Source organism: Lepisma saccharinum, chromosome 25 (genome assembly GCF_977018435.1).
Source record: "Lepisma saccharinum chromosome 25, izLepSacc3.1, whole genome shotgun sequence".
In the NCBI taxonomy this organism is placed as follows: Eukaryota; Metazoa; Arthropoda; class Insecta; order Zygentoma; family Lepismatidae; genus Lepisma; species Lepisma saccharinum.
Genome location: NC_139253.1, coordinates 8,854,265 through 8,881,054, shown reverse-complemented (window position 1 = coordinate 8,881,054; position 26,790 = coordinate 8,854,265). Strand labels below are relative to the sequence as shown.

The window sequence follows — 26,790 nt, the reverse complement described above, 5'->3', positions numbered from 1 at the left end:
GAATGGCATGTATCACAAATTGGTGGAAAGTCTTCCCCGAAGGGTTGCAGACGTCATTGCAGCGAAAGGTGGCCCTACACAATACTGATGTGGTGCTGCGACCGGATTAACATACTGGTATGGGGTGTCCAGTAACGAATGGCAACATAGTGTAGGCACAAGATCAAGAAAGTACAAATGAAGGAGAAGAGGGAAAATGAAATAGAGAGAGAAAAGTGGCAGAGACAATGCACATATGCATAAACAGGGGAGAGAAAATAAACAAAAACAATGGGGAAATTGATATGAAATGGGTGGAACTAATAAAATAGCATATGAAAAGTAAGTTAGTTAAGTTTCCTGAGCCACTTTCAATTTTCTGCACAAAAATGGAAGATTTTAACTTGCCAGATGGTTTGTAGGAGAAAGAGAAGGTCAGTGCCACCAGAAGGAGGAGGGGAGGGAAGACAAGAAGAGTAGGTTACAGGATAGAGGGGAGGGGGAGAAACAGCCAGCTATGACACCTGCAAGGTGCAAAAACTAGTTTACCTAGGAGGAAATAAGGACGCAGATTCATTTCTTAGAAGTGTAGACTAGCCATGTGAGGTTGTGTTTTTGTATGTATATCTTAGTATAGCTTGAGAAAGTTCTGGGAAAACCTGAACGAAAACGTTGCAGATAAAATAAAATAATAACCATTAAAAATAGCTGAGTTGGATTATTTTTCAACCATAAAATATAGGCACAGAATTAATGAAAATTGAATCATTTTCACGATATTTGGTTATCATTTTGCATTAACCTAACCTGCTACCAGCATATTGGGAAAGTATTGGCTATAATCAGGAATCTCATTTGAGCTGAGTGTTCGATACTAACTGATTCTCAAATGTATTGGTCTTTTTTTTTGTCATTTTATTGCTATTAATTTAGGTGCTTACCACTGTATTTAACACTAGGGTGATGTGGTATTTTGTGTTTTTCACAGAAGGAAAGCAGGGAAGATGAACTACTGAGAAAGCTGTTTATCAGTGGATTGAACCCCACCACAACTCAGGCATCTGTAAAGAGGTATTTTGAGAAGTGGGGCACAGTGGAATACGTGTCTCTTGAAGTTCAGTCTGATACAGTTAGGTATGTCACGTTTGAAAATGCATAGTTATAACGTTTTTTCTTTGGTTTTATTTTTATTAGTGCAATTTATATTCTGATCTCGAACAATATCTAAGTATTTATACACCACAAAATACAGTATTAGAAATATTTATTAAAGGCCCAGGTACCTGACGTCTGTGGTTTACAAACGATTCCGGAATACACAGATTAGTCAGCTTCCGGTGTGAATTTGTTGAGATATAAGACCAAACTTAGTGGGTACTTCACTGAGTACTTACGTCTTCGATGTAACTTCTTAGGTATTCAATTCACTTGGCGATAAACACGCTGAAAAACACTAACAGTGAACACTTAGGGGAGTTGGAGGGAAAACACAATTCTTGCTGGCACCGAGTTCGATGTCTTCAATCTTCTAATCTTCCTGTCGTTGGTTCATAATAAACATGTAGCCTCTCTTCTTTAGTAACATGTTCTGGTAGAGATACTGCACAGACCGATAGTTCACTCACACTTTATTCTATAGACTCTATATCTCTTTCCGGCTGAGATCATGGCCATTAGTTCACTCACAGCTTGTTCTTTGCCCGCGAAACCAATAACCAACGTGATATGGGTCCTAACCGTATCAATGCTTGACTCGGACTGTCTTCTCTGCAACGCACATCAACCGTTCGCTAGAAAAGACGTTAGCTTATCTTGCCGCCCTTTTCTCGCCAGCGAGGGCGGGTCAACTTTTATAAGGGGTGCGTTAAGATCGGTTACATAGTATTCTTCTTAGCTATATATTTTTACATATAAATTAAAAATAGATTTTTGTGGCACAGCAGTCTCAAAAGCTGGCCAGAGGTTATCTGCATGATTATTTTTCTTTCTTCGTAGATTGTAAATTACATGTATAAAGTAATATTTTATGTAAAACATTAACCAAATGCTTGATTTGGACTGAATTTTATTTTATTGGAATTTTAGTGTGCTATAAACAACTGTATGGCAGAAATATGCCACTAAGTCAGGTCATGTTTATCTGGAAGAGAAAAGTTAAACTGTAAAATTAAGCAACGTATTTAAAGGTATAAAAATAATTCAGTAATATGTTAATACTAAATACCTCACCCTCACCTGCAGGATAGTAGATATATATTATCAATACCATTATTTTTATTAAATAGTTATTAAATTATAACGGCAACTATAATCATACTAATGCCATTTTTTAAAATTGTTACAACTGTCAACTGTAATAACACTAGTGCTTTTAGACTGATTGAAGTAACTCTGAAATGGTGTTTGCTGTAGAAAATATCATCTGTCTTGTTCCATAGGTGTCACTACTTCGGATTTGTTGTGTTCACTCACTCCAAAATGGCTAATGCTGCAGTGTCAATACAGCATCATGTGCTTGATGGGAAAGTTATCATGGTGAAATTGGCCAGAGATAATATTCAAGTAAGTAACCCAATAAAGTAAGCAGTAAGAAGGAAATATTGGTTTAGTATAACATCTATCCGTCGCTTATAGAAGACAATAAATGAGTATTACTTTGCTACAGCCATTGTTTTAATAAGGCTACACATTACTGTACATATGTGTAGGAGCTTTGCATTCAACCAGGAGAATAGGTTTGTGATTAAATGTGCAAGTAATAATTATAGTGCAACCCAGATTATATATTTCTGGATTTTACATTTTGCCCATTATACATTCAATCCTTGTGGTCCCAACTTAAAATGTTATAAAATTTTCCAACATTTTACATATTCCTGTATTTTTACTTTGGTCCCCTGAAAGACGTAAAATTGAGGTTCCACTGTATTAAGCATTTGTTGAATAAAAGATATTTATATATATAATGGATAAAAGCAAGGAGGGCCAAAAGGACTAAGTAAAAATCAAAGAAGGTAAAAGGAAACACACACCGGACAGTGGAAAAATTCAAAATTTTTGCTAGCTTCGTAGCATCATCGGTGTGAGGAGAAAGAGACGGAACCGGAAGTTGGGGCCCTGCAGAGTTGCCAGGTCCCCATCGAAGAAGAAGCGGTGCGTAGAACGAAAAAAACACTGTTTCGTCACCAGGCTCGTCGTAAACTGTGAGTGGGTGGGATGAGCTGGGAGGGAGGGCAGGAGGGATGGAATGGCTTGGGAGGGACGGTGGGTGAGGGATGGGCATTACTGGGTGGCCTTGTTCAGGCCAGGTGGAGTGGTTACACTCATGGCCGATATATAGGCCCTCTCCCATCTTTTGCGAACAGAGGTGTTGGCTGGTTGGGGTAGGAGATGGATAATCGCTACCCGGAAGCAGTCGTTGAAACTCATGTTGTGGTGGTTGGTGTGGACGGCGACAGTGAAGTCCAGGTTGTGGGTGGAGGAGCGGTGGTTATTGATGCGGAGGTTGAGGGCCGTTGATGTTTCCCCCAGGTAGAAATCACCACAGATGTTGCAGGTGAGGATGTAGATAAGGTTTGAGGCATGGCAGGTCCCTTTGGGATGGAGGGTAAATTTGCCAGTGGCGGTGTGCACCAGGAGGGTGTGAGAGGTGATGAGGATGGGGCAGGTATTGCACCTGGGGCGGTTGCATTTATGGGCAGGGGGGTGTTGGATGTGTGGTGAAGGAGTGTTGTGGACCAGGATGTTTTGGAGGTTGGGGGGGGGGGGGGGCATTTGAAAACCACTCTGGGTTTGTCGGGAAATATGTTTTTGATTTCAGGATCACTGTGAAGAATTGGGAGAAGAGAGTGCAATGTGTACCTGATTTTGTTGAGGTGGGAATGATATATATGATAAGTGGCCTTTCCGAAAGGCACGTAAGTGTCAACCTCACTCACATGTAGTACACCCTATACTGCATTCCTCAGACTAATAAGGCTCAGGCATCTGGGCTGATGGCCAGTATAATCCTCCGCAGGGCTCTATTATGTTCTGTCTGTGTTTGTGATTACCCCTTCATCCATCTTATTTTATCACCATTCATCCTTATCTTCGTGATTAGCCAAAAGTGGCAGAAAAGTGAAGTAAAATGAAGCCAGTCAATTAATATAATATTATGAGAACATAGCAGTTGAGCAAGTTCCCAGTCTAATTGTCTATTAACTTCCCATGAAGTAAAAAGAACGTGTAAACAATACAAGAACATTTTAACAGACATTAGGACAAGATTTCATGTAGAAAATTTATGAAAATATCTAGTATACAAACCAACAATTATGCAACAGTTAGCATCACACGTTGCAAACTAAGGCAAGGATGTACAGTCAACGGCAAAGATAATGGTATGCAAATTGTCCACCGCTATTTTCATTACTTTTTTATTCTACATCATGTGTTGTTTTAAGGAATGAAACTATGTTGGTTCGAAGCAGGCATTGTTGACGTCTTTATTTCAATTAATTGTCAACATATTGTGAAATTCAGACTGAATGAAAATTGTGGTGGACAATTAGCCTACTGTTTCTTTCGCCATTGGCTGTACCATTGTGTTCATCCTGTCAACAGTTTCATCTATTCACTATTCACCCTCATTGATTGACCGAAGAGAGATGTAAAATAGCTAGAACAGAAAATGGAAATGTACAAAAAAAAATGAAATAAGCAGTTCATGTTCTTACCTGGTGCTGTCTCCAGATAGCAGTAGCATCAGGCAACAATTCTGTTCATCACATGTTCACAACCTACTTTCCAGTCTTTTTTATTTTATTTTGTAGTGCCTGTTTTCATAATTGTTGGTGCTTCCTATTTTAGAGGTTTTTAGTGCCTGCAAATGTGTTCCCTTCTCTTGGATAGTAATTCACATTTTCACTTGCAGCCTGTTGCACCTGCCTTGCTGAGTGACGAAGTGGAAGGAGAATTCTCAAGTGACTCGGAGCCAGCTGCCACTCCAGAACCTGAATCTGAACATGAAGATTCCTTTGAAATGCTTCCTGAGTATATTCCTGAGGAAGAGAATGACCAGAAATCAGAGAAAAGGGTAAAGTAGTTTAATTTTCTCTCTCTCTCTCTCTCTCTCTCTCTCTCTCTCTCTCTCTCTCTCTCTCTCTCTCTCTCTCTCTCTCTCTCTCTCTCTCTCTCTCTCTCTCTCTCCCCCCTCCCTCTCTCCCTCTCTCTCTCTCTCCCTCTTCCTCTCTCTCTCTCCCCCTCCCTCCCTCCCCCCCTTCATACATAGAGTAATTGTTGTTTGGGTGGTGAACTGACGCTTGAATCAGCCGTTACCCTTTTATTAATTTTACCAATGTTTTCAACCTTCCCTTGTAAACTTTCTGAAGGAGGTTTCAACGTGAAAGACCGAAATGTTCAAAGAATAGTAGACTGACAAGTAGCATATAATCCTTCATGTATGTATGCATTTCTTATCTTGTAGAATTATTCTTGTAGTTTTTTGTTCTTACAAGCATTTAAACATGTTCCTTTTTAGTTTGATGAAGGGGAGCATGTGTTCTCCTGAAACATTACATCAGAAAATGTGTTTAATATGCTTGTAACAACTGTAAACTAGAAGAAGAGAACATTATGTAAGTACCCCAACCTTTTTATTACTTATTTGTTCTAAATACAATGGTAACGCAGATCTTTACAAAGAATCTTGGTGAAATTTGTTTTGATAGAACATAACATCTATTACAGTGCTGGAAATGTAGTGTAGAATCAACACTAATCTTATCTTAATTGCTGAAGTGTACAAGCATTGATATTGGCAGATGTCAATAAGTATATGGACTTTAATTGTGGTATTGAAAAAAAAAAACATGAATCCTGTTCTATTTTGAAATATTTGTGTGAATAGCCTGTACCTGACATGTGCTTACTATCTTTTGTATCCATGCGAAACGTACTTTATGTTCTAAATACTGCATTATGTATTGTTTTCTTGTGTTATTCTAATAACCCAAGCAGACTAGTACATTTTCACATTACTACAATTATCATCCCATTTCAATCTACAATTAATCTGAATATCAAATTATAGCAAAAGCATTTTTTTAAATAATTATTTTTTTCTGTAGCTAAAGAATTAAGTGCAACCTAAGTTGGCTTAATAATCTTGATGTGTTTCTTACTGTGGTGTCTTTTTTTTCTATTTTTCTAGAAGCATTCAGAGAAAGTAAAGAAGTCTCGTAGTAAAGGATCAAAGAGCAAGAGTCATGATAAGCAGCATAAAAAGAAAAAGAAGAAAGAAACTTCCAAGAAGGTAAATGATTCTTTGGCAAATTATTTTATGTTATTTTATTTTTACAACACTTAAGATTAAGTGTGATGGTGATGATGATAGGATGAATATGAAGTAGATGAGTGAGAATGATCTATGCATTACAAAGGAATCAAACTAGGATCCCTGTCTTTATGCCATTGTAAATTGAGGATGCTATCAATTGTACCTCTGAAATAGATTTTTTATTTAAGGCATTTTGTCATGTTATGATATCTGAAATTCCTACATGCTGCCTCTCAGTTGCAGAATATTTCATTGATGAACAAAATAAAATCAGATTTCTGTACATCATGCAACATACAAACCTAAATAAAACATATTTTTGAGGGAAATTATGCAACATATTATAAAGGTAGATAAGGAATACTTTTCTGAAATCTCCTTAACCCATTTACCTTTTGTGACTTGTCTTTTTCCACAAGTATGGAGGGGTTGCAATTTTTGCCCCTATTCCCTGGCTCATACAAACTCTGGGTTTACCCTTGTATTTTTTTGTTCTTTCTCTTGATTATGTTTTCATGCAAATACTGCCCATTGCTATGACTCATTCTTATTATTACATCTTTCCCTGCACTTTTTTTTCCCAAGCTTCTAGAGGTGTTTGTTTATACCCAAGATAGGCCTTCTGCAGGCACAACACCCCTAAACCACAGGCAAAGAACTGGGTAAAACTTTTTTTTACCTATATTACTTTATTGTTTTGAAGTAGAATATATGGATCATGAGATTTTAAAAATATATATATACATGAGGAAATATAGATCTTGAAATAAAAATAAGAATGCCTAACATCATCACAACAGTCTTTCTGGAGTTCTATTCACGTGGCTCCCAAATTCTTCACATGGTATTACAAATTATTGAAGATGGCGCAGTTGTTGCGTAGTTGCCTTGTCATCCAGGCATCCCAGGTTCGATACCTGTAGAGGCACATAGCGGTTCGGATCCCACTTTAAACTGTAGATCCAGTCCCGATTACTTACATGAAATTTAGAAGATTTCGCACTTCCGCATTGCACAATTTAATGGTTCAATCCTATTAATTTCGAAGATCCACTGTCTTCATTCACAAAAGGGTACGGCGTTTGAAGCGGAGATGGTACCGCGTCACTACTCCCGCATTTCCTTCCGTATGAAAGGTGTAGAATTCATGGTGGTTGCGGTAAATGCGGTTTAAAATTACTTATGTGAAATTTAGAAGATTTCGCACTTCCGCATTGCACAATTTAATGGTTCAATCCTATTAATTTCGAAGATCCACTGTCTTCATTCACAAAAGGGTACGGCGTTTGAAACGGAGATGGTACCCTTTTGTGAATGAAGACAGTGGATCTTCGAAATTAATAGGATTGAACCATTAAATTGTGCAATGCGGAAGTGCAAAATCTTCTAAATTTCACGTAAGTAATTTTAAACCACGTTTACCGCAACCACCATCAGTCCTGATTAGCCTTACTGTTCATAAAGTGGACTTAAAAAACCAACCAACTCAACTCCAGAAAGTGAATGCTGGACATGCGCACCTAAGTAAGAATGATTGCCTCTAAGCTACCAGTGACTTATGTTTGACATTTCTGAGAACCCTCATTATAACAGGATATATTTTGAATATTTCGGGATGATTCATTATTGTGGTTCTTCCAAAATCATTGTTTTTTTGGTTTTTTTTTTTTTTTTTTTTCAGAAACATCGTAGGAAATCATCAAAGAAGGATGAGGAAGTTAAAAAGGAGAAAACTGAAAGTGATGAAATTATAGATGTAAGTACTGATTTGGATTTGAGTTGATACCAATGCAGCTGTATAAGCTGATGCTTTTCTAGAGTCTAAGTATCCTACAGAGTCGACTAAAATGCCACATGGCAGTTTTGTAGGATGTAATGTTAGTGTAAATTATGCATAATTTTATTTCATTTTCAGCAATATTACATGGCAAAGGGAATTTCATAATTAAATGATAGCTCTTTTAATATTCTGATTTTTTCTTGTGATTTGTCAAATATTGTGAAGTAAAACTATATTAGATCCAGTGCTCAAAGTGAGAGATGATACAAGAGAGGAGGGAAAATGATATCCCACCAGGTAGCCAAATTTTTGCAATGCCCCCCCCCCCCCCCCCTCCCCAAGCTGTCTCATTGTCACCATGTTAAACCATAGGAGCATCCTCCCAGCTAACCCTGGCCTGACACAAACATCCCTCCAGCTAACACTTTCCACTTCGGGTGCTGACAAGATTGATGTATAATAAATGCAATGGAATAAATATCTATTAGGCGCATCCAGAAAGTAAGTTTCCCACTCACCCACAGGTGGCAGGCCATGCGTATTGAAACCAGTTTTGTGCATGCGTGAGAGGCACATGCCCTGGCTAGTGAATGTCCTAGAAGATGCCTCCCGAAAGTCCTCAGTAGTGTCGCGGCAGCGATGAAACATGGCGGCTCTTATTCCATCTCCCGCCACTTGCGAGGTTCATTTGCTGATCAAGTTCTTGAACGCACAAAACATACAGCCCATCGAAATTCATTGTCAGTTGTGTCAGGTGTATGAGCCAGACGTCATGAGCAAGCTGATGGTGTGTCGTTGGTGCAGGACATTTACTGAAGGCCGGCAAAATGTGCATGACCACAAGCGCAGTGGGCAGCCATTGGCCGTTATGGATGAGCGTGTGGAGCAGGTGCAACAGCGCATATTGGAGGATCGTCGCGTCACGATCATGGAACTCAGCAGCCATTTCCTGCTGATTTCTCGGTTGTTGTTGCACGACATTGTTACCAAATGCCTCTTGTTCCAGAAATTGTGTGCCCGGTGAATGCCGAAACAACTGACGCCTGAACACAAAGGAAAATGCATGGGCACGGTGCTGACATTTCTGCAGCGTTACTATGATGACGATTTTCTCAACCGGATCATCACAGGGGATGAAACGTGGGTTGCATACAGCACCCCAGAGAGCAAGCAGCAGTCCATGCATTGGTGTCACAGTGGATCTCCATGCAGGACGATGTTCAAACAGACTGTGTCGGCGTGAAATGTGATGTGCACGGTGTTCTAGGACAGACAAGGTATTCTGCTCATCGAGTATTCTGCCCAGAGGTGAGACTGTGAATGCTAACTGTTACTGTGAAACACTGGGGACATTGTGACAAGCCATTCAGAATAAGTGATGTGGTAAGCTCAGTGCTGGGGTGATCTTGCTGCATGACAATGCGAAGCTGCATATGGCTAGGTGCACTGCAGCCCTTCTGGACAGGTTCAGTTGGGAGGTGTTCGATCGTCCATCGTACAGCCCGGATCTCGCTCCCGGTGATTATCACCAGCTTATTTTCACGAGACTTACTTGTAATGGTTGTTCTAATTTGGTGGCCCCTTTACTGCAACCATCCACATGGGAACTAGTTCATTGCCAGGTGGCCTTCCACTTTAGCGGTACACAAGGAACTGACATGAACTGGCAACTGGAAGCTCACCTAGCAGTGAAACAACAAGTAGCCCCCGAAATTAATACAACCATCATAAAAAATAAGTTTGCTTATGTGTATTTATTACAAGACTGTCTCTTTCATACCCTAACATAACATTCTTTGTTGCAAAGAGTAAATATTAGGGATGGGATAGATTAATCAGTACTTGATTCGTACCAGTTACAATTTCATATTGATCTACCCCTGGTAAATACCAGGGTTGTTCAAACCACACTGAGACTTTTGATACCTAATGCTGCTAAATATGAATTTAGTTTCACTGAGTACTCACACGGAGTGTTGAGTGTTCTGGATGTTGGACTCAATATGACAAACGAGCTTTTGGGACATTGGTTGCCATGGCAGATGAGATTCAACTTATGAATGGAACAGCAAGATCTCAGTGTCGGACTGGGTCCAACTTATGAGTGGAAAGTGTTAATCATTTATGTAACTGTTGTAATAGCTTTTTCTTCCATTTTTGATACAGGTGTAATCAAGAGCTCTGGAATATTTTGCAATATGTCTACCGTGAAAGAATAATTGAAATGATGGTGTATTATATGACATAATTATTCATTACAGAAATTTTGTAGACATGGTCGAATATGTTTTTTCTTGTAGAGTTCTAATGAGGAGCTGCAGCCTGCAGTGGCCACTGCTCAAGAGGATAATCAAACAATGGAAGATCATGACCTGGTTTCCCTTGAAGACGTTGAAGTTCCTACTAAATGCAAGGTATGTTAATACCTTGAGTATTGCTGCTTTTTTTTTTCCGACTCCTGTGTTACTAATATTAATTTGCACTTAATTGTGTAATGATTGAAGAGTTGTAGTTTGTGAAAAATTCTTACGCAAAATTTATGGGGTTTACAAGGAATTGCTATCAATCAGAGGTAGGTTAACATATTCTTAAGATTAAAAAACACTACTAATGATGTAATTCATGTTTTAACTTGCAAAGCTGCAATCTTGATCCAGATATTACTAACAGATCGGAGTAAGGTAAAACATACAATGGACCAGTGTTGGCACAGCCAGAAAGTACAATTTTACTTAAGGAGGTACAAAATTTCTTCTTCTTCTTCTTATGGCGCTACAGTCCACTGATGAACCTTGGCCTCCTCTGTGATTTGTCTCCATCTATCTCTACCTTTTGCCACAACTTTGCAATTTCTATACTGGAGCTTCCGAACATCCTCATCCACTCCATCCACCCATCTTAGTTTAGGCCTTCCTCGCTTCCTTTGTCCACCTGGGCTATCCAACATCACTCTCTTTGCAGGGTCACTATCACTCATGCGTATCACATGACCTGCCCATCTTAATCTAGCCGCCTTTATTACACCAATAACTGTTGGTTCTTGATATAAGTCGTAGAGCTCCTTATTAAATCGCTTTCTCCATTTTCCATTCTCACATACTGGTCCCAATATTCTTCGTAATATCTTTCTTTCAAAGGTCTCTACCAGCTGTTCATCTTTCCTTGAACTGGTCCACGTTTCCGCAGCATAGATCAATACAGGTCTTATCAGTGTCTTGTAAAGTGTTAACTTAGTTCTTCTGGACAATATGGTGCTCTTAAAATGTCTCTGTAGTCCATAATAGGCCCTATTTACTGCTATAAGTCGTGCCTTTACTTCCTCCTGTGAATCATTTTCATGTGTCACAACAGAACCCAGGTAGATAAAGGCATCCACTCTATCAAAGGTATAATTAGCCATTGTTATGGTCGGTGATGGATTATATCAGTGTGCTTTGCCTGCTGCCATGTACTTAGTCTTCCCTTCATTCACCACCAATCCCATCTTCTTTCCTTCCCTTTCTATGGCCAGAAATGCTTCTTCTACTGCATGTAGAGATCTTCCTACTATGTCCACATCATCTGCATATGCAAGTATCTGGATTGACATAATATATGGTACCCCTAATTTGCACCCGAGCTTCCCGTATAACCTTCTCTAAGGCAATGTTAAACAACAAACAGGACAGCACATCGCCTTGTCTTAGTCCATTTTCTATTTCAACAGGTTCTGAGAGTTGTCCTCCTACTCTTATCTTACTATTGGAGCCCTCCATAGTTATCCTCACCATTCTTATTAATCCTATTGGAATTCCGAGATCTTTCATTGCCAGATATAGTTGGGTCCTGTTTATACTATCGTATGCAGATTTAAAATCAAGAAATAGATGGTGCATTCCTATCCCAAACTCCAGAGTTTTCTCCAGTATTTGCCTTAAGGTGAATATCTGGTTAATTGTAGATTTTCCTGGCCTGAACCCACATTGATATGGTCCAATGCACTTTTCTACATATGGTAGTAGTCTTTTATATATAATTCTTGCAAATACTTTATATGCAACTTTCAACAATGTAATTCCACGATAGTTTGCACACTCCATCATGTCCCCTTTCTTGTGGATAGGTACTATGATACCCATCCTCCATTCACTTGGCATCTGTCCCTTTTTCCAGATTATGTTTATTATTTCCTTCAAGCCTCTAATGACACTCTCGCCTCCATGCTTAAGCAGCTCTGCTTGCAAGTTATCTATACCAGGTGCTTTACTATTCAGGTGCTTTACTATTTTTCAATATCTTGACTGCCTCCCATACTTCATCTAACTTTGGACTTTCTATGCCCTCTTCTCCGTCCTCTTCTTCATTTAACCCTTCTTCGAGCATATCTGCACTGCCATTCAATACATCATTAAAATGCCTTCTCCATCTTTCTAAAATTTCACTACTGTCACTAATTATATCGCCTGTTTCATTTCTACAAACTGTTGTCCTTGGTTTAAAAACATCTTTTGTATTATTTACCAGCTTATACATCTGTCTTACATTCTTCTGCTCATGCAGGCTTTCCAACTGCTTCATCTCTTACTTCATCTATTCCCTTTTTTTTCCTATGGACTTTCTTCTCAATCCTTCTTTTCTCTTGATATTCATCCCTAGCTCTCCTTGTTGCACTTCTTTGCTGCATCCTCTTATATACATCATTCTTTTCTTTGGTTACATTTTGACATTCCTCATCGAACCACGTTTCTTTCTTTACTGGCTTTTGTGTTTCAAGTATTTCCTTTGCTACATTACTGATCCTCAGCTTATATCTATCCCACCTCTCATCTACATTTTCCACTTCTGCCGGTTTCATCCCGACGAATCCCTCTTGTAGTTTACTTCTGTACCTCTCAACCACCGTTGGATTTCTTAACTGCGTGACATTAAATTTAATCAGGCTAGTCGCCTTCATTTTTCGACTATTAGATATTCTTGCTCTAATCCTTCCCATAATCAAATAATGATCGGAATCAATATTAGCCCCTCTAAAAGATCTAACATCAATGATATCTGATCTATGTCTACAATCTATCAGCATGTGGTCAATTTGATTGTAAGTTTTTCCAGCGGGGCTCTCCATGTTATTTTATGAATATCCTTGTGCTGGAACAGAGTTGTTGTTATTACTTGATTCTGAGGTGCTGCAAACATTATTAGCCTCATACCGTTGTTATTTGTTACTTTATGCATACTTTGTTTACCAATTGTTGGTTGATACACGTCTTCAATGCCTATCTGGGCATTAAAGTCTCCAATTACTATTTTTATGTCATTTTTTGGGCAATCATCATATGCTTTCTCTAACGCATCATAGAAATCTTGTTTTACATCATCTGTGGATACTTCCGTGGGTGCATGTGCGTTGATTATACTGTAATTAAAGAACTCTCCTTTAACTCTTAATGTCGATAATCTTGAACTTATAGCTTTAAATCCTATCACTAGATGTTGTAGTTGTTTATGTATTATAAACCCAGTTCCTAGCATATGCAGCCTTTCATCACAGCTATAGAAGACAGTTGCTTCTCTCTTTTCCAAAACTCCTTTTCCGATCCAACGTACTTCTTGCAATGCCACTATCGCAGGCTTATAATTATTTAGTTGATCCAGCAACATCCTCAATGCACCTGCCACAAAGATAGCACATTCCAGCTCCCTACATATAGATCCCTTCCCTTTCCATAATTCGCTTGTCCATTGTTCACGCCAGTCCGTCGTCGGTAGATCTGTCCGGCTACATTTCTTTGAGGTCTCGTAACGTGGTTCCTTTTGTGGAATGGGGTTGTCGGCCCCACGCCCAACCCCCATTCTTGGAGGACCAGGATTTGTTTAGGGTTTACTCCCGTAGGGCAGCTGGCTTCACTATGCCTTACGAGTCTGCCCCACCCTTGGTTTTCTGTCAGGGTATCCTTCCCTTAGCCTTTGGGGATCCCTCCCCTCCCTGCAAGGCAGCAGGGGCTGAGCTTAGTTAGTGGCGGCTCTCCTCGCCACATCGCAGGATTTTCATCAGAGCCTTGCAGTATTTACCGAGATGAAGTTGCCACTCCACATCTCACTGCCTCCTCCAATCCTGCTGCTGCTTGTCCGCGACTGTTTCCAGCTAGCCAACATATCTGCTGGCCGTTCCCCTATCCGCAGCCTGGGGACGTGCCTGGTGGCATACAGCTCTGCCTCTGGGAAGATAACCCAGCCCAGGACAGAATTTACCTTTATCTTCTAAAATTTAGCCTTCATTTTAGAAACAAATGAAATCATGACCACAAAACTTCACCACCACCACCACCACCTCGAAATAACAGTTGGGCTGAAAAGTTCGTAGGCTAACATAGTAAAAAATATTTTTTTGACAAAATTCGATTTTATTATTCAATATAGTTGCCTTTGAGGGCGATACAACGATTATAGCGGTCATACAATTTTTCGATTCCATTTTTATAGTACGATTTCTCTTTAGCCTCAAAATAGGCCTCAGTTTCGGCGATTACCTCTTCATCAGTGCTAAATTTCTTTCCAGCGAGCATTCTTTTAAGGTCTGCAAACAGGAAAAAGTCACTGGGGGGGCAGATCTGGAGAATATGGTGGATTGGGAAGCAATTTTATTACGGTTGAATATCGCTAAACATTGCTCCGAATTATCAAAACGTTGTTGCTTTTGATCGATTGTGAGCACGCGCGGTACCCATTTTGCACACAGCTTTCGCATGTTCAAATATTCATGCACAATAATGTTATGTCCAACACGTTCCTTTGATATTTTTAAAGTCTCAGCTATCTCGATCAACTTCACTTTACGATCATTTAAAATTATTTTGTGGACTTTTTTGATGTTTTCATCGTTAACAGCCTCTTTGGGGCGTCCACTGCATGCATCGTCTTCGATGCTCATTTCGCCTCGTTTAAATTTAGCAAACCACTTCTCAACGGTTGATTTTCCTGGTGCAGAGTCCGAATAATGTTTATCAAGCCAAGCTTTGGCTTCAACAGTATTTTTTTTCGCCAAAAAGCAATGCTTTATTAACACACAAAATTCTTTTTTATCCATTTTTTCACAATAACAAAAGCTGCTTCACTCACAATGCTATATCTCACGAACTAATTATCCGGCAGCTGTGAAATTTATGCACGTATCTTTTGAAGGTTAGTACTAAGTAAAAATCACATGGATTTAATTCTAGTAACGCCATCTATGAGTCAGCCTACGAACTTTTCAGCCCAACTGTTAGCAGCAACAAATAGCCACATGGCAGACTTTAACCTCAAAAAGGTGTTGCTGGATGGAGTGTAGTTTTAAATGCACTAATGGGCATTGGTATCAATATACAGTATTTCATCTTGGTACTCAATTGGTACCTGGTGCACATATTGTTTCATTTATATATATTGATTCCGATTCAGCATTTCTTGTTGAAAAATTTCATATAATTACTGATATACTATATGTAAGAATACAGATGAAGCTCTTTTGGGTAATAATTTGTTTCTTTGTCCACAGGTAGAAGACACAAAAGCATCTGATTTTCATACAAAGTTTTATGATCCCCAACAACAGGCAAATGCATTTGCTGAGCAGAGAAAGGAGGAAATAAAAGAAATGGTAAGAAACTTCTAAATTTCTCTAAAAGCAAGATATACACAGTTGTATCTGTAACTGTATAGATATTGTGATTAGAGGCAACACAACTAGTTAATTAACTAGACAGATTTGTCGTAGAACTTATGCATTTTTATATTGAATTGGTAGAATATTGGTTATTGGTATCTAATGTAGTAGTAGTAAAAAGAGGAGGAGGAGAAGAAATTATTATTATTATTATTATTATTATTATTATTATTATTATTATTATTTACATTGTCTCACAGAAATCATTGTTTCGCAGAAGTGTCAGGATTTATTGGATTGTTGCAAGAAAATAAGAAGGAATAGTGGAATTATTGATGGCAAATTCTACACCTTGTGAAAAATATACAAAATATGACAATTTTCATAAATATTAAGTTTATGCATGTGGACTGATTACAATAATGCTAGTAGTTATATGATAATAGGAAGGTAGTAATTGTTCCAAAACAATTTTTTGGAACAATTTTGGTTGTGTTTATGTTTAGTTTTGGTGATACCTTATGCAACAGAAGGAAGGAATGTGAATTTCACATTTCAATCATCTTGATTTTCATAGGTGAGCCTCATATCTTCAAATTTCCCTGCACTGAGGGAAATTTCCCTTCATGTTGCAACCCTGCCACTCTTACTTTTAATAGGAATCTACTTGTATGAATACTTTTACCATAACTGATAGATTGGCATTAACAGGTATTTTAGTACTCAATTAGTATTGGTAAAAAAATTCGTATTTATTCATTTATATCCAATGTTTCAGGTTCTGCATAACTCTGTTGAAAAATTTCATGTTAATGCAGTGAAACCAAACCCTGATTTTACTTTCCCACATTATACGTTTTCCCACTTTCATCAAGTGAGACACCGCCAAAAGGTCATGTTAAATAATAGGATGTTCACCTCGATCTTACATTCATTCTAAATACCGTTTCCTGCTTTATACGTTTTCCGAGCCGTGACAATATCTTAAATTTTGGCAGAAACCTGTTCTGTTGACCATGCGAGTTATCCCTCATTTTTCTTGGTTCATTCACCACGCGATCTTGAACTTCCAGATGTTAGGCTTTCGTGTGAGAGGAGGGAGCGAAGAGGCATGGGTCAGTGAAAGAGGGGGGAGGGGAGGTGGAGCACAGCTTGCATTTGTTCATTGACGGACAGGAAAGGAAAACGACACTTCTTGCTTTCCCGGCAAAGACCGATTCATCAAGCGCACTGTCGCCAAACCGATTCTCACTAAATGGTGCCTGCCTTTGAATTTGGACAACAAAAGTTCGCTTCTTTGCCCACACAGATTTACGGAATCCTTCCCAGTTGACGAGAACGAAAAGGAAGAGCAAGAAAAATTTGTGAAAATTTTTCCTTGTCTGCTGCGTTGGAATAGAAAGAAAAAATAAGAAGGGTTTGCCAACCTCCGCTATCCAATACTGAATAAGAACTGCACTTCTTTAATGGGAAGTCATTTAGATTCCTAAGGAAATAGTCTACTGTATATTTCACTGTAAATTATTTTTAATATGAAGTTTTTTCACTAATTCTATGTCATTTGGTCATCAGAATGAAGCTGAAGCTAACGTGATTCTTTTTTTCTATGGGTAGATGAGCGATATTATACTCAGTGACAGAAAAATATTCTTGTCAAATCAATTGTTTGGGGAAGGGAGGACAAAGTTTGGACACATGCATTATTCTGCATGGGGCAGAGAATGGATTGTTTTATGCAGATTATTATTTTATGTAGATTATGTGATTCGCATGTTGTACAGTGATGGAGTCGGGGAAAATGAGTGGATAAACAAGGGGTGTGTCAATATTCTCTAGGAGCAGTAAAATTTAGTGCACATCTAAATACCATTAAAATGCTTATTTGGGCCAAAAGAGCATATATTTATTTACTTTTTCCCATTCGCTGGGAGCCTTCGTGTGGAAGAGTCAACCAATTAGCATAAAGGCAAAAAAGATATCATCCATTCTTCTTTCCTCTGCGGTCTACAATTAAGCAGTCGCTCGTGGATACATACATTCTATAAACATAGCATACTGTCGACTAGTCAAAAGAAAAAAAGTCACCCATCTCCCCGCTCCCCCACACGAACTCATTAATCTGCCTCTGATGTGCATGATTCAGCCCCAGCCTGTTTCTTTCTTTTTTTTTTATTGCCTCTATCTGGGTCAGAAATGTTGCTCATATGTCAGTAGCATTGAGGTGAGAGCATAAAGCAGTGATCCCGCCTTCTTTCTTTCTGCAACTTGGTCAGGAATGAGCACACATCTGATAAGATTTTTGTTCAACAACTGTATTGGTGCCGCTCCACCACCTGTTGGTCTTCACTTCCCCTCCCTCCTGTTATCGCTGGTCCGAGTGGTGTCTGCAAGTAGCTGGCAGCGGGCACCAGTGTTTTGTCTTGTGCCTCCAGAGCAATGACTCCTCCATCGTAAAGGGAAGAAAAACGGCATTGTTTTGAATCTTGCCTCAGAAGGTTGTTTTGCTTTTGAAGATTACGAAACACAAGCACCAGACACAAAAGTGGCATGCCCAGGGGAGGGGATGATGGGGGTCATAACTCCTGGGCACATCACTGATAACAATGTGGCGTCATAAAATGCGTAACTTTGACAAAGCTTGTTTCCAGTTCACTTTATGCAGTTGGGCTGGTCGGGACTGGACACACTTGCATCTAAAGTTTGATCTGAATCATTCTACATGTCTCCACTGTGAACTGAATCCAGGACACTTTGATTACTGTGTATAAAGATCCTTGACGTCCAACTATAAATGATCACCCCCCCCCCTTTCCAATTACCCTATACTTCTAAAACTAGCAACTAATTGCCAGTTTACAGAGTAAATGAAGATCCCATACAATCAGAAGCATAAATTGAACCTAATAGGTGGTAGATAGAAGCAGTCATCCACCGTCCCTAAACTCGAAAGTGGGTCACGTTAATCTGCCACTGATTTTCACAGCAGGCCTTGCTTCCCCCCCCCCCCCCCCCCCTTAGAAATTCATAATCATACTGCTTTACCCTTGTTGAATTATTTTTGACACAGTATACTCCCTAAAAGTCAATTATGAAGTCGTTTCTTACTGACACTTGAGCTTCACCCCTCCCTTATGCTTTCCTGCTTTTTACGTTTCCCGCATTTTACGTTTTTTATTTACAGGCCCCTGAAAAACATAAAATCGGTGTTCCACTGTACTGGTAATTTCACTGGTACTAAATATAAGAATACAGATTAGGCTTTTTTGTGTAATCATTTGTTTCTTTGTCCATAGCCAGAAGATACAAAATCATCTGATTTTCACACAAAGTTGTATGATCTCCAACAACAGGCAAGTGCATTTGCTGAGCAGAGAAAGAAAGAACTGAAAAGAATGGTAAGAGACTTGTTAATTTCTCTGAATATATATGTGCGTACATAATTGTGGCAAAAGAGACAATATAAAATAACATGTACCCAGTTGTTAGATCTGTAACTGCCTTATAATATGATTAGAGGCAATATTTTCATATATTATGTGCAATTCTATATCAAACTAGGAAAATATTGGTTATTAGTACATGTAAATTTCATATTTCATATGAATATTCCCATATGCTATTGAAATTATTGTGATTTGACGGGCATTGAATAAACGTGAGAGAATTATCTTAATGTCCATCAATTATTTATTGACTTTTAAAGAAAGGCACATGATTCTGCAAAAAGAGATAAGCATATGTTATGATAAATATTAGTTGAGTTTTGAGTACAAAAAGCTGTTAATATAGTGAGAACATGCCTTGATGAAATTAAAGTAATCCATGCAGATAACAATATGTCTGATAAATTTAAAATTCGTGATAGGTTAAGATGCTTTATCACATCTGTTTTTTTTTAAATTTGGAATATGCAGTTAGGAAGGTAGAAGAAGCTAAAGAAGGAGTCTTTCAAAATGAAATCTTAAGAAAGATACTTGGGTTGAAAATTTAATAGCGGCAACTATTTAATTTTGAAATGCTACCAAAGACATACCTCTGTGAAACTTTTACAGCCCTTCGATGTAGACACCAGCATTGTGAACAACCTTTGCCAGCGATGTGGTTGTCATAGTATTTGTGTAACAGTGCCTGTTCTGTTGATGGTTTGAATGGAAGCCTGAAGAATCTCTGGAACAGTTCAGAAGCTTCATCTTAGGGATCAAATCACAGGGGCTGGTAGAGCATGTGCCTGCTCCATCATGCTAACAAATAATTCTAATAATATTAGGAGAAATAATTGAAAAACATCATGGACGCTTTTGTTCACCTGACATGAATAGCATTGATGGCATTTCATTAGAATAAAACTTTTCATAGATGGAAAATAAATCTGATTTAACGCGTTATTGTAGGTTTTGTAAACCCAAGATGACCTCCACCACACAGGTGAGAATGCATTTGTTCTATTACAGTATGTCGTAAGGACTTAGGAATTCAAAGTAACTTCTTACTTCCCCCACTTGTTTTGTGGTGGTGGGGTGCGGTAGTTTTTAATAGATGAAATAATACGGTCACTCACTCAAGCGTAGGCAATAATTAAAGAAAGACTAGTGTTAACGTTATTACTGAACAATTGATGTACAGGTATTGGAAACATCTTATGACCACTTTCTTGAAGGATAGGGAATTTACATGAGAGATAAAAGCAATTAAAATTAATAAATATCAGAATAACTGCATCTTGTTTAATTAGGTAACTATTATTGAACCTACTGCTCAGCAAAGATGAGAAAGTCTCTCTGGCGCTGCTGTCCTGTGAGCAACTTGTTCGTTCGAGGGTTGGGTCGGGTGGGAGGTGGGGGGTAGCAAGGACTGCTCGACTTCTGACACCCTTTCAATGTTGCCAAACTTACATGGACGAAAGGTCATTGAGTTCGAGTGCGTCTGTTGTGTATGTTGTTTGTACCGAAATGAAGGGCAAAACCGTACATAGTGAGAGCCGAGAGGTGATTTCGAATGTTGTTAAATTTTTTGACAACGAAGCGAGAGAAGGATGTTACACGTTTCCGGTCAATCAAGCTACAAAGCGTGCGGCTGCTGCAGTTCGAATGTCGGACACTTTCATAAAGAAAATTAGAAAGGAAGGAAATTCCGGGGGGAAATTTACGACACCAGGTAAGCACAGGTCTGCCGAAAAGCGTAGAATTGTTGTGGACGACTTTGACAAGTGTTTGATTCGAAGAACTATTGGTAATTTTTATACGATTGAACATGAAGTGCCAACAGTAAAAAAAGTGCTTTCGAAATTAAAGAAAGAAATTAATTTTCGGGGCAGTCGTGAAACTCTTCGCAACATCATTTGCAATGACTTAGGATTTCGTTTCCGAAAGTGCAAAAACGTGAGAAGTGCTTTGGTGGAAAGAAGTGACATCGTGTCCAATCCAACAAGTTTTCTGAGGGCATTGGGGCGAAATGAGAAGAGTGGCGTGAAAAGGCCAGTTATATACTTAGATGAAACATGGATCCACGAGAACTACACGGTGAAAAAGTGTTGGCAGGGTGAAGGCAGTGTACATGGTGCTTTATCAAATACCAGTGCTGGAAGAAGGGTGATCATCCTTCACGCCGGGAGTGAAAACGGTTTCGTACCAAACTGTCTACTTATGTTCAAAGCTAAACAGAAAACCGGAGATTATCATGGGGAAATGAATGCTGAAAATTTTGAACGATGGTTTGAAAGTCAATTGTTACCGAATATTCCCTCCAACAGCATTATTGTCATGGACAATGCCCCTTACCATTCTGTGCAAGTCAACAAACCTCCCACAATAGGCAGCACTAAAGCTGCAATGCAGGACTAGTTGAAAGACAATTCAATTGAATTTTCAGATAACCTTCGAAAGGCTGAGTTATATCAGCTAATCAAAACCAACAAAAAGCCCCCACAATATCGCGTTGACACTCTTGCAGCAGAAAACGGCCACACCGTACTTCGTCTTCCACCTTATCATTGCGATCTAAACCCTATTGAGTATGTTTGGGGTATCATAAAGGGTCGTATTGCATCACAAAATGTGGATCGTAATTTGGGCAGAGTACTGGAAGTTGCAAGAGAAGAATTTCAGAACTTTCCCAAAGAAGAATGGAAAAGGTCTTGCGAAAAAGTAAAGGCGAAACAAGAGGAATATTGGGTCCAGGACGGAATTATTGAAGTAGAAGTTGACAAGTTGATAATCGAAGACTGCTCGGAGGATGAAAGTCACATGAGCGGTGAGGATTCGGATTCAGACGGGAATGGTTCGGATTCAGACGACAATGGAAGTGCCAGTGAGGTTGACAAACGGTGCGATAATGACAGTCAGGTGAATGTTAGTGACGAGTCGGATTTGGGTTGCACTCCACTGTAAATGGTAAGTTTACAAAAAAAAAAAAATCTTTAATAATTCTTGCAGCTTTCCTGGCGGCAAATATTGAAGAGGTTTTCTCGGGCAATCAGCCAGGTGATTTCCGGATAGCAGTAGCGTACGCAGGATTTCATCAAGGGGGGGGGGGGTAATTTCGAAAACTTTCTACAAATTCACATTATCATTGTTTTATTATACTTTAATTAATTAATTAATTAATAATACTTAAATTAATTAATTAGTTTAATTACCACTAATAATACTACTAATGCATCTGCTGTTACTACTTATATCACTACTATTATCTATGCTATTATTAAGTAGTAGAGATCTACATAAATATATTTATGAAAGCAATAGAACAAAATTACATTTTTTGTTTCTTTGTTACTAAATAATTGTCTAGTCAACTGTTATTTGTATATGATAGGTGAGACATTCTAAGTGTGAAGAAAATTCATAAAAACAAGCAAATATATTAAATTTATTGAAATAATCAAAATATAAAACTCATTCAAAGGTCCGCGGTGGTCTAGTCTGACAACCTCGTGGGAGATCCGGGTTCGATTCAAGGAATTGGTTGGAATTTATCCAGCCTTGTCTCCGCACCCAGCCTCATATCAATAAGTACCTGAGAGCAACCCTGGGGGATAAAGGCTGCCGGAGCATGGTGCTGATCACATCCCCTGCAAAATGGCCAAGATCGAAAATGTGTGGGCCCCAGCACACCACTACATGTGCATTTAGCATGGCACGGTGCTAAATGAACGGGGAAATTTACAATACCTTTACCTATGGAACTCACCCAGGATGATGATGAGGGCGCGAGAATACATGTTGCCAAATTCCACTGAGTCTATGTTTTCGTTCAAAAGTACGTTTATAGACATTCCAACACATTTATCACTTCTAGGTGATTCACAAAGCACTTCTTCAACATTATTTAATGATGTGGATGTAGACTCAGCATCACTTGAGAGTTCACAAGGGGATGTGAATGTTTGCAATAACGTCGGCACACTACGACGAAGGAAGGAATTTTCACAATTCTCGCGAGAGACTGCGCGACTTTTTACAAAAGAATTGCAAAATTGAACTATTTGGCAGCTTAGATTGTGTTTGGAATGTTATTTTTCTTCATGCTGCATTGGAATAATAATAATTCAAATTATTATTATTAGTATTATTATTATTATTACTGTCGTAGATCTTTGACTGTGATAAATTAGCCATTTTTAATTTTTTCTACAACATTTTCCATAATATTTCAAAAGCTCAAGGGGGGGGTGTTTAAACCCGGTAACCCCCCCTTGCGTACGCCACTGCCGGATAGGCTTCCGAGCTTTCGAGAGCTAACGTCATTCACATCTTAAGGAATTCACTTCAATCCCTGAAGATGAGAGTGATGTTAACTCTCGAGAGCCTATCCAGAAATCACCTGGCTGATTGCCCGAGAAAACCTCTTCAAATCATTCTTTCTTTTTAAAATGTAAGCTGTGTGTATATTTGATGGGTTATTTATTTACATAAATATTGTTTATGCGAACCTTGTCCCCCCAATTTATCTTAAGTTAGCGCCTTTGGCCTGGTCCCCCCAATCGTCGCCACTGTCTCTAAGGATATAATTGTAATTATAATTAATAATTAAATTGAAGATAAAATCAGTTTATTAGATGATAATATTTACTATCGCATAGTAAGAATCACAATCATGACAATAGATTTTATTGTTATTAATTATTTAAATCGGGAATTGTCACGAACGCTATCCATTCTTCGTCAACCACTGACCGCGCCACCCTGAACATCGCATTTTGCGGCAGGTTCGCCAGAATTCCATCTGTCAGAGAACAGCTGTGAGGCAACGTGGCAACAACGTGTCATTTGAGAGCAGAGGAAAAGGAGGATTTCCCCCAGATTCTGGTCTGCAGCCGTTCACTGGGACAGACGCAAGTGGGGGTGGATTTTAGTTCGCATATTTTCCGGAGGTTTTCTCTTCTTTGCTGAGCAGTAACTTGCTTAAATTACTGCAACTGTTATTGTTCGTTATTATTGAGAAATTAAATTATTTTTCAGCCAAAGGTTGCACTACATGCACCCGAGAATTGTCCTGCAAAATGAAGGGAGGATTCAGCAAAAAGTGTTCCCTCTTCTTTCGCAATGCAGGTTGCAGGTTATGTTCCAGTAATGAACAGTAATCCTCACATTGACAGTCTGTCCTGGAGGTACGGCGAGAATCACCAGAACTTTCACGTTAGTGGGGTTCTGACTGCACAACTTTAGACCTCCAACACTACTCTATTCCTCTCGTCACTGCGCATGTGCCTGTGTTGGAAGGAAGAGTCCATTTACTGGGAGGTAACTGAGAAGCACCGGTTCCGTTTCATGCCATATATATACCCAGCTGTGTTGCCACTATTACATTTCCAACCCACATATTTGAACCTTGAAGAGCTGAAACAATGGAAGAGTGAAGAAAGTTACACAATACTGAACTGCATAATCCAGTTCAACCCCCTAATATTGTTACAATAATTAAATCCAGAGGACTTCCTTAGGCAGGTCATCGGAAAGGATAGAAAGGTTTCAGGGTACTTGTTCAAAGTAGGGACAAAATTTTATCCCAATATCAGATAATTTTCTATTTGGATTATCTGAATATTTATTATTTTATTTGCCATCTTCATATTCTACCATACGGATTCTCCGTATATTCTTTAAATGTTTACTCTTTTTTTTGTGCCTAAAACATTAGTAAATTCAGTATAAATGCATAACATTTTCTGCCATACCAAAGAACTGTTCAGTATAAATGCATAACATTTTCTGCCATACCAAAGAACTGTATTAGTCAGATATTCATATTATCTGGATATCCATGTTATCCAGATATCTTAATTATTTGGATTATCCAGATATCTGCATTATCCATTACTTCCAAAATGGATATGAGATAATAATTTGAAATTTGGATATCCGTTGTCTGGACTTTGTGGTCATACCCAGTTGGAAAGTTCGATGGTAAGAGTGCCGTAGGAAGGTGAAGATGAAGATCGAATGACAATATTAATATGACTTCAAGGAAATTGCTGCAAATCGGTCAAGAGTGGATTGGTCTTTCCCAGGATAGGGAAAGAGATAGAAAACTTGTGTTGCTGCGGCAATGAACCTGCAGGTTTAGAAATGTGAGAGGGTTGGTTAAATTTCATATTGCTATTGTACTTGCATGAACACACTTCATATCAGTCCATCCATATTTTTCTAGTAAAAGTGATTCTAACATAATTTAGACTTAACGCTGTTTAGAATTACAAATTGCCTTCCATAATGTACATAATATATGCATATATTTCATTCCAGGAGGAAATGTTGATCTCTAAACAACAACTGCAGTTGCTTGCACAGCAAAGTGAGATTGTTAGACTTCAGCAGCAACAGGTACTGGATTTTTTACAATATGGCACGAGTTGGGTTGTTTAACAGTGATTTTTGACCAACAAAATAACATGCTGATGTGTTGGTGCATTAGTGTAATTGCTGGGAATTTTACTGACTGCATTTGTTATTGTTCTTATGAACTCAAGAATAAAACTCAGGAAGTCTGTTATTGTAATAATAATAATAATCATCATCACCGCCACTACCATGGGAAAACCTAAAATAGAATTTTCTCTGTAATTTGAATTCACTGTTTTGTACATTGTTTGAACTATATTCAATTGTATTATTAGTAATACAACTTATCCATCTTTCTTCACTGTAAGAAAAACAAGAACAAGAAGAAATTTTGTTAACTGTGTATTAACTTTTAACTCAGATACAGTTTATGTAATAAAAAAAAACATTATGTGCCTAATAAAAGTTCTATCAACATAATTTAAAGTCTTTAGGCATATTTATTGTTACAAATTAAATGGTGATTTTTTAGTGCATTAGTTATCTGTACTGATAAATTAAATAATTGTATTTGTCTTGCATATTCTCTTTGACTGGATGTGCTTGTTTCAGTTAGTCTCATGAAGGGGCTAACAAATTAATCTGAAGTGGTCTCCTGAATATGATTCAATGTTCTTGATAGTAGCCAAATTAGGTAGCTGTTACATATGACTAGTGGACATCTAGTATTTAAAGTTCATTTCTTGCCTGGAATAGTGTTAAAGAACATGCCCATTTTTGGTATCTAGTAGAAAAGTGTGTGTGTATGTCCATCCCTTCTCCTGCATGCTGATATATGAAACTTGTTTTGGTCTGTATTTTGTTTGTTTGTTTTCTACACACCCATAAATTATCTCACATGCTTCTTTCTGTATTTGTTATCTTTAGGATCCCCACTGAGCTGGAAAATCTGGAAAAGTTCAGAAAATGAACCTAGAGATTTAGACAAAAAAAATGAAAACTTACGGGAATATCAATGTGGTTCTCATATATTTACAGTGCATATGAATTTGTCTGATATTTCCAACACCATTTTCTATAATATATATTTCTTATATAACCAGAGTATATGGTTTTTCCTTTGTGGATAATCTTTCATAGTCACGACTGCTTCATCAGGTATGAATTGCAGTGATAAGCAAATACTTGAGCCAGTTCGATTTAATTTTCATTCGGAAAACAATAATCAAGAGAAAGAGTAAGAATACTACACAATTTTATTAGACCTTGTTGGAAATATTTCTTTGAAATAAAAATATTTCTAAGTGTAAAT

At 38.3% G+C, this 26,790-nt stretch overlaps 1 protein-coding gene across 5 annotated transcripts in view; it reads left to right on the top strand.

Annotated features, from left to right (window-relative positions):
- The window catches only part of LOC145978869 (uncharacterized), a 79,914-nt gene that overhangs the window by 33,371 nt on the left and 19,753 nt on the right, over nucleotides 1-26,790 (top strand). For 4 of the 5 annotated variants that reach the window (XM_083111762.1, XM_083111765.1, XM_083111761.1 and 1 more), the window contains exons 12-20: nucleotides 968-1,113; nucleotides 2,418-2,541; nucleotides 4,895-5,056; nucleotides 6,173-6,274; nucleotides 7,980-8,054; nucleotides 10,379-10,492; nucleotides 15,592-15,693; nucleotides 18,993-19,094; nucleotides 25,443-25,520. In XM_083111762.1, the coding sequence (XP_082967888.1) occupies nucleotides 968-1,113; nucleotides 2,418-2,541; nucleotides 4,895-5,056; nucleotides 6,173-6,274; nucleotides 7,980-8,054; nucleotides 10,379-10,492; nucleotides 15,592-15,693; nucleotides 18,993-19,094; nucleotides 25,443-25,520 (1,005 nt within the window). The remainder of the gene's footprint in view (nucleotides 1-967; nucleotides 1,114-2,417; nucleotides 2,542-4,894; nucleotides 5,057-6,172; nucleotides 6,275-7,979; nucleotides 8,055-10,378; nucleotides 10,493-15,591; nucleotides 15,694-18,992; nucleotides 19,095-25,442; nucleotides 25,521-26,790) is intronic. The other variant, XM_083111764.1, reaches the window with a different exon arrangement.